This window comes from Hydra viridissima, unplaced genomic scaffold, assembly GCF_058129835.1.
Source record: "Hydra viridissima isolate aposymbiotic clone 2 unplaced genomic scaffold, HvirCarnegie_v1 scaffold_9, whole genome shotgun sequence".
In the NCBI taxonomy this organism is placed as follows: Eukaryota; Metazoa; Cnidaria; class Hydrozoa; order Anthoathecata; family Hydridae; genus Hydra; species Hydra viridissima.
The window spans coordinates 15,653,090-15,668,434 of record NW_028324308.1 but is presented as its reverse complement, the minus strand read 5'-3'; the positions used below and the strand labels follow the sequence as shown (position 1 = coordinate 15,668,434).

General features: G+C 28.6%; 2 protein-coding genes across 3 annotated transcripts; both read right to left on the bottom strand.

Annotated features, from left to right (window-relative positions):
• Window positions 1–53: 53 nt before the first annotated feature.
• LOC149884262 (testis-specific serine/threonine-protein kinase 3-like) lies at window positions 54–1,672 on the bottom strand. The gene is made up of 2 exons (XM_090098450.1): window positions 966–1,672; window positions 54–529 (listed from the first exon to the last, which is right to left on the bottom strand). Exons 1-2 carry the CDS (start codon window positions 1,564–1,566, stop codon window positions 171–173), a joined length of 960 nt encoding a protein of 319 aa, XP_089954576.1. The 5' UTR covers window positions 1,567–1,672; the 3' UTR covers window positions 54–170.
• Window positions 1,673–3,769: 2,097 nt separating this feature from the next.
• LOC149884261 (catenin beta-1-like) lies at window positions 3,770–11,004 on the bottom strand. 2 transcript variants are annotated; one of them, XM_090097533.1, is made up of 15 exons: window positions 10,905–10,959; window positions 10,772–10,813; window positions 10,013–10,072; window positions 9,715–9,764; window positions 8,393–8,460; window positions 8,190–8,299; window positions 7,770–7,974; window positions 6,820–7,221; window positions 6,484–6,704; window positions 6,107–6,288; window positions 5,636–5,863; window positions 5,188–5,518; window positions 4,921–5,078; window positions 4,549–4,815; window positions 3,770–4,466 (listed from the first exon to the last, which is right to left on the bottom strand). In XM_090097533.1, exons 3-15 carry the CDS (start codon window positions 10,029–10,031, stop codon window positions 4,284–4,286), a joined length of 2,424 nt encoding a protein of 807 aa, XP_089953659.1. In that variant the 5' UTR covers window positions 10,032–10,072; window positions 10,772–10,813; window positions 10,905–10,959; the 3' UTR covers window positions 3,770–4,283. The 2 variants fall into 2 exon arrangements, with proteins under 2 accessions (XP_089953659.1, XP_089953658.1); XM_090097532.1 differs by lacking the exon at window positions 10,772–10,813 and having other exon boundaries at window positions 10,905–11,004.
• Window positions 11,005–15,345: the final 4,341 nt, after the last annotated feature.

Sequence of the window (15,345 nt, the reverse complement as noted above, 5' to 3'; positions counted from 1 at the left end):
AAGAGATTTTTTTTCTTGCTTAAAGATCTCTCATTCCTGAGTGTTAATAATTAACAATACAGACATTTAAATCGAAAGAAATGCTGAATAAATACACTTGTCGGCTTGTTTACTAACACAAAGTTTCAACAAAAATGTTTATCGAGTTAGTGACCTCATTTAAATTGCTTTTAAGCACTTAACCACATCGAGCATTTCACTTGTTCTATGTTGTACCTTTCGGAGTGATCAAACTCCAACATCCCACTGAGCAGATCTTTGCAGGGAAGCGTTATGGTGATATTCTTCGGATACGGAATGCGTTTGTATACATTTTTTAAACCTTGTACTTCCTGTTCTAAATTTTCCTTTCGTAAGCTTTTGTAAGGCAATCTCAGTGTTAACATTATATACAAAGTTAAACCTAGTTGCCAAATATCGGACTTAAACGGGTTGTAGTAGCAACTTGTGACTTGCTCAGGGGCAAGCATATTTGGAGTTCCGCATCTCTCACTAGAAACAGGATTTTTCTTCGTCACGAAGCTAAAATCTAAATCATAAGGTTAAGGTATAAAAATCATATTTATACATGCAAAATACCTTTATGTAGAACATTAATTTATTGAAAACAGTACGACAAAATGGTATGAAAGAGCTACCTCACTGTAAAATTAATATAATATGCTAAAAAATTGTATAAGGAGCAATATAAAAGCTGATGTATTTTATCAAAAAATATAACCGGCATAAAAAAGCTACTTTTTCGGTTTTTGGAATTGAAAAAATGTGTCATTAAAGTAATAATTTTTAGCTAAACGTTGAAATATTTATATGCACAATTTTCAAAAAGAAATTAGTAATTTTGTCCTATTGATTTATAATTAAAGTATATATTACTTTTAAAGTATCAGGCTTTGCCCTACAAACGAGTAATAAAAAACAAAGTAATTACAGTGCCTCTAATAATGGTGTTACTATAGTCGTACCTGTCAACCTGATTCTGTCATGAGCATCAAAAAGCAAATTTTGAGGCTTTATATCACGATGAGCTATGTTCTTACCATGACAATAATTCACGGCTTCTACAATATCTTTGAAAACAACTTTTGCTTTGTAAGTAGTCATCGGGCCACTAAGCAAATAATGATCCAGGTCTCCTCTATCTGCTAAATCCATTATAATGTACATTATTTTATCAACTTCTATAGCTTCAACTAAGTTTATTATGTTTACATGTGCACCACTAGAAAGTTCCTTCCAAAGAGATAGTTCGTTAGGCAAATATTTCCCTATATATGATTCAATTCCCTTTTCATTTAGAAGTATGATTTTTATAGCTATATCTTTCTTACACTTTTTTGAAAATCCCTTTTTAACAATTGAAAATGCTCCAGAGCCGATGGTTTTTAGTGACGTGATTTCATACATTGGCAAATTTTCAATATGAAATTTATTATTTCCATATTTCAGATTACATTCTTCTGCATCTTTTAACGGATCGGAATAAATCGATTGGTTGTAGCCTTCTTCATTCTCCTCGTCGGCTATTTTCCTAACACGCATAAACTTTTTAAAAGAAGACCCCATACTTCTATTAAAACAAATTACATGCTCTCATTTTTCAAGTTTTTTCTTAATTTTTTATTTTAATTTTGTAAATGAGACCATCCCAGTGCTAAACAATTGCGATTATAAAAATTTTCGCGTAATCGAACATTAGCTTGCGTACATCGACGTACAGATTTCATTTCTTACAGTGATGGAAATAATAAATGCACCATAGTAACATTCCTATTTTTTGAAACTTTTAATCATCGTTGCTTTTCAAACATGTGTTTTACATTAGTTTTAAGTAATATTATTTTGTACATTTTTTAACATAGCAAGTTTAGTAAATGTTTAGTAATTATTTACAATTAAAGAAAAAACACGCGTTTTAAAGTTGCAAAAAAATAAACAAGTCTGATAAAAATTCAAATAAAACAATATATATATATATATATATATATATATATATATATATATATATATATATATATATATATATATATATACATACATATACATACGTGTATATACACAATATATGTATATGTATAAGTAATTTTTTATAACTTCAATTTTATTTATCGTGGAACAGTTCGCGAATTAACTTTATGAATCAAAATAACAAGATTTAACGAAACTTGGGGTGCTAATTAAAATTAGCATAATATAATCAGAAATTTTTTAAGATATAGAAGAGAAAACTAATTTGTTTTGACTAAATTTTAGGACTTTTGTTGTGTTAGATGTTAATGCATAATGATTTTGTGAGGATTTTTGTAAAAATAGGGCGGATAAACGAACTCAAATACGAGTACTTTCTCAAATAATTTTATTATTATAAGCAAAATTTTCGAATACATGATTATTCGTTTGTATGTTATATTTATTTGTTATATAATCTATTTGTTTCATTAATTGTTATGTAATGTAGTAATGCTTCGAATGTACGTTCAAAAGTAGATTAATTTATGCATAAGTAATTTTTTGTATGCTAATATTGATTTGTATACAAAGTTTTATGTTAATTTGTATATTAATAGTTTGTTGATTGCTTTGTTATTAGCGAATTATAACAGCGATCATTCTCCAAATTTAAAGTCTCAAGTTCGATGTTTGCATTCGGACCAAAATGTGGTTTTATTATCCGAATTAAATCTATCTAATTACTGTAAAATATTTGATGAATGAGCAGAAGAACAATATGGAAAAATATCAAATGGAATTATTCCAGACGAATGTCATGCTTTCGTCCAGACTTTTATCAAGTGTAAATGACCTGAAGAGGCAAAAAGTCTGAAACAACGAATCAAACTTATTGTTATTGCCGTTTTTCAGTTAAGAATTTTTAAAGTTTTACACAAAAAATGGTCTACCTTAGTTAATCCATTTTTAGTTCAAATTCTCAACTTCTCTTTTCTTTCAATTTATACTCCCAAGAAACATCGAACTGCTTTAAATTCTCGACAATATATCCCAGACCCGGCACCTCTCTTACAGCTTACATATTATTAGCTTTTGCTTCACAGGTCTTCAGAGTTTAACTTGAATATTTCTATTTTTTAAATATCGTTTCTTTCAAAGCCAATGAGAACGTCATTCATAAAATTCCTATGTTCAAAGATTATTGCCTAAGATACTTAGGTCATCGCTCTTGGTTTACTAACAACAGCAGGTTCATTTATTCTTTTTACATATATATTTATCTTTTTTCTGTTTTCTAATTGTGCTAATTAAAAGACTTGAAAATCGTTCGGAATTTTACGGTGTATATTCTTTAAGAAAATTAACATTTTAAAACTAGTTCGAATGAAAAGACAGAAAGAAAAAAAGAAAAAAAGAGGCTAAAATAACTTGCCATTTGTTTGTGGCGTCGGAGATCAAGGAGGAAGTATTATGAAGGCTTTACTGACGTCATTGAGAGGTCTGCTGAACATTATAATACTTTTTCCAGATAATTTAGTTTTTCTGTTGCAATGAAAGTGCACAAAATAACTGACTACTCGGCTTATTTACTTCTTGATAAACGATTGTCGCACATTCTTTACTCAAATTAGAGTGAACTTGATTAATTCTTATCAGAAATAACAGCTTAATGAAGAATTGAAACAGCTGAAATTTAAGAGCCAATAAATTATTACTATATAAGAAAAAAAAGTCGCTAGAAAAATTTTGAAGCGAGCAGAAATCTAGCACTCCTAGAAATTCTTAAGCCGATAAATGGAGAGGGGCAAATTGAAGGAAATAGCGAGTAAAAACAATTTATTCACAAAAGTATATGACATCAGCGTGCAGTTAAAATAAAAAATAACATTTAAATTAAAATCCTATGTACGTGGTGTTCCGTTAACACGAAATATATTTTTATCTCCATAATCGAAGCAGTTTTCTAAATGCTTTAAATTTCAAACTAATTTCAAATTTAAAATGAAAATATTTTTGTGAAAACTTATTAAAATATGTTTTGTATAGAGTTAAACAGATACAGATATTTATTAGTTTAGTTTTTTAATTACTTCTTTAAAGCATATACAGAGCAATATCAAGCAATTAAACGCCTTGAAAAGGAAAACGTTTAGATGAGCAAAGATAATATACATTTTTTATACGATGTTTTATGCTAAAGTATATACACATTTACCGATGAAAAGAAGTAACGAATAAAAATAGCGAGCGACTAAAATTTTTTATGCAAGTTCAAACGTTAAAAACATGATAAAAAACACCCAGATCCAAAATAATCACTGACTTTTAGTTGTCTACAAGTCTGTGTCAAACCAACCTTGCGTCACATTATTCTGCATAGCAGGAAACATCCCACTTTGTTGATGCTGATAGTTGTTTGGATTATAAGATAAGTTGTTTTGCGACATGTGTGGCGAGTATATCTCGTCAGCATAAGACTGAGACGTAAGAATGTCGGCCATTTCTGTATTACCGGGCTAAAACATAAAGTGTCAATAAATAACAAATCAGAAAATATAAGAAGTGACGAAACTCCTAGAATTAGAAGAAAATTTATACCTCCCAAGGAACGTCATCACGGAATAATGAGCTGGTTAGTTCAACAGAGAGTCTTTTTTTATAATCTTGACTTTTATCTTCTGACATACGGAAAAGAACAGCAGCAGCATATGCTGCGATTCCTTCGTTACGAGAATGTAGAAGCTCAGTTAGTATCGTTGTTGCTCCTTCTCTCTCAATAGCGTCAGCACCCTCTTTATCTTGAGCCAGTTCACATAACACTCCAGCAGCCACTCGAACAATATTCTCAACTTCTGAGTATAAAAGCTAAAAAAAATCAAAAAATTTAAGCTCTCTTTTTAAACTTTTAAAACCAATTAACCATTAAACAATGAATAAAATTTCATAAGAAGTATATAAAACCAATATTACCTGAACAAATGTTGGAATACAATTCAATTCACGAATAATAGAACGATTTAAGGCTTCCCGAGCTAAAATGTGTAAAGCGCCAACAGTTCCCTCAACAATTTCCTCCATTCGGACACCATCTTGCATATTCTGTGCTCCTGGACCACGTCGCTGTATATCTGATAAAAAATACATAGCTACAAATTACAGAAAGGCATACGAAAAAGGTAACTTACACCTGCTTAAATCATTTTTAGATTAAGTTTTTGGTATGAATGATCAAATTACCTTGAAATGATTTCATTAAGAGTTGCACAAGCCGTGGAAGACCACCTTGATCACGAATAGGAGTGTGATTACCAGGACACAAACCAAGGTTTCTAATTAGGCCAATTACAGCTTTAATCAAAGGCCACCGTGAAGGAGGATTCAGTAACTTTACCAGAATTGGTATTCCATAGTGCAACCGAACGCCATTTTCTGCATGCTCTGCATCAGGATGCCTACTTGTAAGATGACGTAATGCACATACAGCTGGTTCTGTTATTTCCTCACGATCACCAGCATTAATAATGGTTCGAACTAATGCCTCAATCCCACCAACTTGAAAAACAACTTGCTAAATATATAATTAACTTACTTTGAAATGTGTATTTTTATTTAAGATACACATTTCAATGAAATTATATTGTGAAATGCATGATAAAGAAAAAATATGTAATAGCTATGTTATTACCTTGTTCCGGGGGTTGTTGCAAGTTAGATTTGAGATGATACCAGCAACACATGTAACAACATTTATATCATTTGAGGATAGAAGCTGCACAAGCATTTGCAAGAGTCCTTCTAAACCATCTTGCTTTGTAGCAACATCAGAAAGATTCCTTAATGTCCATAAACAATTTTGTACAAGACGAGTACTCTGATGTGACAGATAATGTGCCAGTGCTTGCATACCCCCAGCCTTTGAAAATAAGATATGTATAAATAATGGGCCCAGAGAAAAAATGGTTTTTAAAGACAGTAGACCCCTTAACAAATTCTAATCACAAAAGTATTTCTAGAAGAATTCTGAACTTAAGTATAAAAATTTGGAAAAAGCTTATTTAATATATAGTTATTAACAACTGGATATTATGAAATAGAATATAAACAAAAAATCGTGCTCTAACTTTTATCTATTTTACTTAAATCTCAATTGTAATACCTCAACAATAGCAGGTTTATTGCTTGAACACACAGAGAGTACTTTTAAAACACGACAAGTAGTGTATAACAACTTTTCATAAGTGTAACTTCTCATAATGCGAACAAGTTCAGCAGGACCACCCGAAGACAAAATAATCAGTTTAGATTCCTGATTACCATAAGCCAAAATTTGCAAACAATCTAAAAAAAAACAAAACAAGAAAAATTATTTTAAATTTCATCAAAATAGATTTTTGAAAAGTTCTTTGCATGTAACTTAGTCTAATTAAAGAAAGTTAGACCAATCCATTAGCACTCATAAATTATTCACAAAAAAAATCAATATTAACAAAAAATTGTATCATTTATGAATGGAAATTTAAATTACAAAAATACCTGTCACAATAGCCAAAAATTTTACATTTGTTCTCTGTAAAAGGGAGACCATTTTTTGTAGACCAAGTGCTAAACGAACTGCCATTTTTGCACCTTCTTGATGTAGCAACAGATTGTGTAATGTTGTAATTGCATAGAAAACAACTGCTTCAATTCTATGTCCTAACAATCTTACTAAGGCTGGGATTCCACTGCATTTAAATATTGCAAGCAAACCTTGTCTAAAAAGACAAAATCTTCATTAAAAATGTATCCTTCAAAAGTAATGTTATTAGAATAGTTGATATTTAAAAATCAATTTCTTGATAAAATAATTACAAATACTGTAAAAATAACCTGTGATGGCTCATATTATGCAAAGCACCCACTACATGACGTATTGTCTCTCCATCATTTGAATTTGTTGCCACCCTAACCAATGCAGCCACAATATTTCCATTATTCATTACTGCATAACAGCTAGCTTCTTTCTTTGTTAACTGACTAACCATAATAGAAGCTTGATGAATAGTCTGAACATCACTGCTACATAATAAGCGAGCAAGTTCTGGAACAGCTCTCAGAGCAACATCAGCTTCATCTTGATAGTTAATTAGGTCAATTACATTGTTCTTAAGCATTTGAGCAGGTTCAGCAAGACGCTGAACTGCTGTGGGGTTGCTAGGATCAATCTGGGTATGAGAAAGCTCCATATTTTCTTGCATAGCCTCAGGAAACATAGCTGCTCTAACACGCTGACTATAAATGTTAAAACAAATTTAAGTTAGAAGCTTCTTTATTTAACCAAACGATACTATTTTTTTGATAAAAGGGTTTTGTTAACTCGGTTCAGCAATATACACTGAGAGGACTTAACAAATGAGATCCCCATGGTGCATATTGAAATTACTACACAAATTATAATAAGTTAGGAAAATGTACTTCCATGTAGCCCAACAATAACATTATTGTAACAAGACTTGTTAAACTAATTATATAAGATGTTCAGTGAAAATTTTTTAAAAACATTTTTAAGTTAACTAACATAGTTAGTTAATACAAATTTTCCATCTATTCTTGCTGATAGTGAAACATATTTGTCACTTGATAATAGTTGAATCAAGAAAGTAATTTATTTTTAAATAACTGTTATTTGATTGTTAAGAGTGTGACAAGCTTCTGATTAACTTCAGAATCTTAATCATCAGTGTTAAATTATATGCTTAGTCATGATGAATGATCAACTTTTAACTTTATGAGTAATAATCTTGATGTTTAAAATAAACTAAAAAAAAAAAAGTGCAAACCTTCGAGTGCTGTTAAACTGATCATTTATTGCAGTATCCATTGGTTCACCTGAGAAACCTTGATCCCATTCAAACTGTTGATATGAATGATGAGAGGCAACTTCATCATCATCATAACCTTTGATAGATGGAGCAGCAGTTTGTATGCCAGAGTCAATATTGTAACCTTGATTCCAGATTGCAGTTTGGTTCATCTTGTTCATCGCTAAATCAAATGTTTAAGATATTTACTATACATGCATACACACACACAAATGCACACAATTTTTTCATCTGAGAAGTTTACAAAGCTCAGATGTAAGATTGCTTCATTTCTTTTTTGTTTGCATAAATGGTTTATTAAAAGATTAAAAATACTATTTTTTATTAAAAGATTAAAAATACTATTTTTTATGAGAAGGGATGAAATCTGGAGAATACCTGCATGTGTTTGCTGATGGTGCATATTGAAATCAACCATTCCTTGTTTCTGCATTCTCATTTGCTGGAGCTGTGTATCAACTGCACGAATTTCCATTTGAATTTGTTGTCTATACATATGTAAAAAAATGCTTTAAAACTTTATGAACGTCACAACTTTTAAAATAAAAAAAAAGTTGAAGCTGAAAAATGTCATGAAATACCTGTTGGGTTGGTTACTCTCTAGCATCATCATCAACTTCTGACGACGGTCTTCTAACATTCTTACATCCTTTAAATCATAACTAACAATTTTATATGGGTAATAACAACAATCACAATAATTAATGACAAAAAAAAAATAACGGATTAATGAAAAAGGCAGCTATTAGTAGTACATACCAATTTTTTATTTTCTAATAAAATGCAAATTACAGCTCAAAATACACTCTTAAAGCATAAGAATTTTATTTTGCAAACTTTGAAAAAGTTTGAATTTGAAAACTAAAGAGGAAAAAATTAACTTCTGAGAGTATTGAGGTTTTTATAGAATGGGAAAAATCATTTCACAGATATCTTTATAGAACAGTATTTCCAAATACAGGCTTTTAAAAAAAACTGAAAATCCTAATATGACATATTCTTTGAGTTGATTTATATATACATACTTATCAACTTTTTCTGATGTAACTTAATATAGTTAGTAAACATTTGTAAGAAATTTGACAATTGCAGTTAAAAAGTTGATTTTTTAAGAGAATTATAGCCATTTTTACAGAGTATTACAATAATATTGGTATGTAGATGCAAAACAAATACTGAAAAAGGGTTTAAAAGAAAAGTTAAATTTATCATAGAGAAATTCAATCTCAGACTAAATAAAGTAAGAGAAAATAATCTGTAGAATTTTATACAATAGTAAAATCAATAGCAGAAAACTTTAAAAAGCATAGAGCAATCATAGAATAGAAAATCTAACTGAAGGCAAAACAAAAAAAAAAATTCTTAACAAACTACTGTTGAGTTCTTTTTTTTTTTTTAAAAAAAATTTACTGTATTTACCACTTTTTTAAGCTACATATTTTAACTTTACTGCTCAAACTAAAATTAACTTGAGTGGGGTTAACTTTTAGAAATGCACATACTCAAGTTAATTTGAATATTGGTACTGTATTAATATAATAATCACAATTTGAATAAACATTAACAACAAAGAAAGGACATAACAAATACTTTATAAAAACTTGGTTTAGTAAATAATACATTCATAAAAAAGAGGATTATTTTTGGACGATTTTTTCTCCTTAAGAAAAGTGTGTATTAAGGAGTTAAAAGTGAATTAAATCTCAGTTAGAATTGTGAGATTCTTTGTTTTAATTTTCTATATATATTTAAGCAGTTTGAAAAATTTATTTTTTATCTGATTGCAAATTGTAAAAGCTTTTTTTTTTTTATTTTTATTTTTATTATTATTATTAAAAATGACTTTAATAATCCTACTTAAAATAATTAAAATAAAGTACATATATGAGAATTTTATACTTACTCTGCCCTGCTCAAAGGATTGCTGTTGTTGGTATTGATACCTCATTTGAGCTAAATTATGATACACATTTATTTTAAGATGCAATTAAGTAGTATATATAAGGCATTACCCCATGTAGAATAAGCATTTTTAAAGTCTGGTCAAATGACAGAAATTTTCAAAAATACAATATAGAAATTTATACAACACACATACACACAGTTACATATATTCTTTGCATACATAAACACAACCATATGTTTAGATAAAACACAGTTAGCTAGATATTAACACTAATTAACAAAAAATATAAATATACCAGCAGGGTCCTCCATCATTTTTTATGTTTTATATGTATGTATATATATTATACTGCAATCTAAAACAAAAAGAAAATTTTGATTTTTATTAAAATTATTAACAATTTCTAAATCAAAATCACTGGCATAATATTAAATTTTAACAATTCTCTTTGATTTAATTCTAACATAAATGTTAAATATAGAGTTGCATGATAGTAACGTGTTAAGTGGATGAAACCACATCAGAAAAATAATTTCAAGTAGTTACAAGTTAAGAAATTGAAAACCCATTTCAAATCCTATAACAAAAAAATATTTATTTTTAAAATATTTTTTCACTTTCAGATCAGAGAAACATTTTAATAATGCTTATACAGTTAAGTCAATATTCTGTATAAAATATTTAAAGTTTATTGAAGATTTAATAAAATAGTATTCATATACATTAAATAGTAAAAGGTTGGCGTAATAATAACAAATTAGACGCCAATAAAAATTTTGTTGAAGAATTAGGATAGATTTTAATATTGAGAGAAACTTGCTGCATGATTTTACTTCGTGCAGTTACAACTAGTATTTGGAGCTGTAACTGCAGTATGTTTTTTTCTATAAAGTTGAACTTGACTTTTTAAAATTTATCACACTTTTACTCAGGTATGTTATACATGGAGGGTACACACTTAAATTTTTTTCAAAGATAGAACTAAATATTAAAACAAAAAATATATTCGTAGTATTTTTCGTCAGGTTAAAAAAAAAACTAACTAAAATCATACATCAAATATTGTTTTTTCCCATAACTTTTGACACTTTTACTTCTATAATACACAAAAAAACATGAAAGTAAAAAAAAGAAGAAATTTCTTCTAAGAAAAATTCTGCAGTTCCTTCTTTCAATACATTTCCTACCTTTTTTGTTAAAGGTAGAGAATTTATTTTTTTCCTTCTTGACCTGGCGTCTTTATAACAGAAATATGTTCAACAACACGCCATTCGTGAATTACGATTGTATTGTTTTTCACTTTATATCCCCAGCAAAGGATCGCACAATATTGTTGGGAGGTTTAAAACAAAATTAAAAAAATCTTATCTACAGTAATTAGCTTGAAATTCCAAAAAAATAATAAAAAATACCTAAAATCTATATACTTTTTACGTTATTATTGCAATAATAAATTGAATTAAATTTTTTGAATTAAAAATATTTATAAAAGTACTCTTTGCAAGTCTACCTATTCTGTTGACTTATTTTTTTTAAAAGCTACGTCAAAAAAGCACATCTGAAATAACCGCCACAATAAGGGAGCATGGCCTGTGTAAACAAACATTTTTTGACGTAAACATGAGTTATTACTAACACGAAGATTTGTCAATTAAAAAATTTGTTAAGTTCACAATATGTTTTGAATGTTTCTAAAACAGTCCAAGCTTTGTTAAACACAGTTTTTCATCACAAAACCTCACAAAACGATTGGCTTGGAAATAATTCGAAATCAAAGAACGTCAGATGTATAGGCTTGAAGTTGTTCTAATGACTTTTTGTCAAATCAAAGAGCGTAAAGGCTCGAAGTTGTCCTAATTTCAAAGTTTCAGAGCTCATCCAAAGACATAAAGGATTATTAGACGTCTAATATAATGACTATTAACGCTTCCTTTTAGTGTCCTTTTAGCCGAGTTTTTAATTTAGATAATGAAGACGTTTTACCTCACTATTTATAACAAAATCCATAAGCCGAAAAAATCATAAGCACTCTTTGTAACGTGTGTTTGTGTGTGTGTGTGTGTGGGGGGGGGGGGGGGGGGACTTTGTAATCTTGTTATACTGCGGAATGTCAGAAATGTGACCATCATTAAATATCTACATTGTTTTGAATTTTTAAAAACAGGGTGGACGATGACAATATATGCTTACAGCTTGTTTCACATTGTATTTCAAAATAATTGATATTAACTGTTTGAGTAAGTTTAAGCGTTCTTATCTAATTGTTAAACTGTTACTTTTTTAAAGCGCAAAATTTCGTCGTGTTCCTCGTGCCTAACCAGTATTCCACAAATTTCTCCCCTTGTTTTTCAAGGGCTCAGCAATGTTTGACCAAAATGTTCCTCGCGTTTTTCATGCCTCGACAACGTCATTTACAAACTCATATTCCTCATACCTTTATTTGTTTTCAATAATCCAAAAATGCGCATGAAACTTAATTTACTTTTGCTTTGCTTTTTTTTTTTTTTTTTATAAAAAGTGGAGATAAAAATAAAACTTCTTGATTTAAGAATGAAAAAGAAACATTTTTGTTTCTAAATAAGTAATCTATCCTTGCAGAATTAAAAATTCTATATCCAAGTTGGAGACTGGTAATAAACCTTTATAATCCTGTAACAATATAGTCTAGACTAAAAAGCTCCAAAAACTCATACAAACCTTTCTATTAATACACGAGTTAGAGATTTCCTGTCAACTATTTCAAAATCATCGGTAGCATATATTAGAATGAGTTGCTTTTTTTTTGAACTGAAAAACTGCTTGATCGATGTTAAAGTTTTAATATCTCTAAATTCCTTCCTTCACGAAATTCTACCAGAAATATGCTTGAATAACAAAAATATCTTCATGAAACACTCGCCTAAATAATAATAACGATAAAAAAAAAAAGCGTACTTCTTATGTTTTTATATTTGAGGACAAATACTCCTATTCTGCAGGAGATTGTTTTTCATATATAAGATATTTTATAAACAATAACTTTTGCTACATGTATAGCAGTATGTTAACAAAAGCTTAGTTAATGTCAGATTTCTGGTTCATTCGTTCATTCGAGAGAATCATTTACGAAAAGGCTTTCTACATATTTCCATGGTTACATTCTTGATGTTGTTAAGATGTAATTAAAGACTACACAGGAAAAACTGCAGAATTCTAATTTCACAGATTTTCGCATTTGAGTCCATTTCATCATGTTCTGGTTCTAACCTATTTCTCCTAATACTGTAAAATTGAAAAATTACCGTGATTAGATATCGAGGTGTTTCGAAATGCTTCAAATTAAAGGCTAATGAAGTCACAAAAAGCTAATATTTACATTTTTTAAAATTGTCTTTAAGTAATTACTTCCGTTAAGATTTCCCCTAAGCACAATGAACACAATTAAATAAAAAAAATTTGATCATAAAAAAACTCTCAGCTCTGAACTCTGAACAAGTTTCTCAAAAGGTTCAAACCAGAATGAGACTAATATATATATATATATATATATATATATATATATATATATATATATATATATATATATATATATATATATATATATATATATATATATATTAGTCAAATATAATATAGCGGATCTTCGTTGAAAAGCGAATATTTCGGAGTGATATTGTTGCATCAATAGGCATTGACGTAGTTTTGAAACCAGTAAATTATATTTCCGTTGAGTATTCGCGTTGTGCAATCCTTTAGCTTGAGATGAAAAATTATCCAACCAAAATACAGGAAGAAGTTTTTTTATGAAAACCTAAATGCTACTTTATGTGATATAAAAGTTCGATTAAAATGCACATTTTTTAAATGGATCGTGAATTTGTTAAAATGTATATTATAATCTTTCCGCAATAGTTATATGCAAAAACAAAAGTTTAGAGAAATTTAGCAACTTTTAATCTAGAAAAAATTCACTGAGGCTTTTATTAGATGAATGGATTAGATGAATGGATTAGAAAGTAAATTTAGAAGTTACAGAATTTTTTTAGTTTCTATAAGTTTTCGATAAAAATATTTCAAATATAAAGTATAATATTTAAGATATAAATCAAAACGAAATATATGACAACCTGATAAAACACATTGCTGATATAAACATATTATAAAACATATGAACATATTTATACAACATTTTTTTTATAAAAAAAAAAATCAAACAGTAATGAATATGTTTTATCTATGGTTCATTTACATCTTAATGTGCCAAAATATGTTATATAAAACATATTTATTACTGTTTAATAATATAATAGTAATAAATGTTTTACCTAAGTTTAATTTCTATCTTAATGTGTCAAAATTAAAATGTACTGAAATCAGTACACACAAAAAGCAGATGTAAATATAATGCACAAATACCAAGCTATTTTTGTTAAATGACTAAGTAGTCGTAGACGGTTTTCTTCATTTTTTTTTTTTAATCATCAATTGAATCAAATTCTTTCGCATTATCAGCGGCTAATACGAAAGTGATGAGCATTATGGCATTTCTGCTGCAGATAGGATATTTGATCTCTAAATTAATCCAATGAAAGGGAAAAACAAGGGGATAAATTTAGAAAATACTGCACTAATAGTATATAATATGCAATATAATATGACCCCTGGACTGCAGTTTTTTTGTATGCCTAACTAAAGTTATCAAGAGGATTTTTGTGATTTTACATGCGGAAGTTAAACGAGTTTAAAAGTAAAGACATTCCAAATGATGAGATGTTAAGAGAAAGCTCTTACCCCCTTAATTGAACAAATTCTAATGTTGGCAATCCTATGAACTAGTTAGATGGCAATCCTATGAACTAGTTAATTCTTGTTCTGTAATTTATGAAGTTAGGAAAAGTTGATTGTGTGCCGTAATCTTAGTAGTCAAGCGATTGTAGACTCAAGTTTAATTATGGAACAAACTGGAAAATGTCAGCTAAGTTGTGCACTTGTTAAATACACGAATCATATCAAATTTAAGTTCGAGAAAATCTCGTTATTGGATCGATTGATTAGATTCCTCATTTACGTGTTTTATCATAGTTTAATTAAATCATCATAATTATATCATAATTAAATTTACGTGTAATTTATCGTAAATTTAAAAAGATTTAAATTTACAAAAGCGGAAATGTGGTTTAAGGAATTTTGTTATCATTTTTATGGAAAGTTTTTTTTTTCGTCAGTCAGCTTTTTGAGCTTAGCGAGGATTTTTTATTTTTTTAAATTAACTTCCTATAAAGGTATGGTGAGCACTAAATTTAGCAGATTTTTAAAGAATTTTTAGTAAACATTTAAAACTAAAACGAACCCTCTTCCTTGATTTCAGAGTTGATTTTCAAAATAAAACGTTTTTTTTTTTTGATTATTTGCAAAATTCTTTCAACTCAAAAATTTAGTTTAATGGGAAAAACCTTAACCCTAAATCAAAAAAATTTACATTAAATGCAGTTTCTTTCCTGTTTGCTATCTTTTATCGTTCATCCTTTACAAATAGATTACACATCTAAGTTTAAAATAAGAAATAATGTAATGCCAGGGAACTCTATTTTCATTAAATATTGCCTACAATACATGTTGGAAAATAAACACACACCCCTATTCTTTACA

Bases quoted from the DNA above. Each gene is read 5' to 3' on its own strand.
- LOC149884261 (XM_090097532.1), bottom strand. The intron at 7,975-8,189 runs GTATTCTCCAGA...CATTTGATTTAG, and splicing joins CCATCAGCAAACACATGCAG to CGATGAACAAGATGAACCAA. The intron at 6,289-6,483 runs GTATTTTTGTAA...GTTTTTTTTTAG, and splicing joins ATTTTTGGCTATTGTGACAG to ATTGTTTGCAAATTTTGGCT.
- LOC149884262 (XM_090098450.1), bottom strand. From the start codon at position 1,566: ATGGGGTCTTCTTTTAAAAAGTTTATGCGTGTTAGGAAAATAGCCGAC. The intron at 530-965 runs GTACGACTATAG...CTTATGATTTAG, and splicing joins TGACAGAATCAGGTTGACAG to ATTTTAGCTTCGTGACGAAG.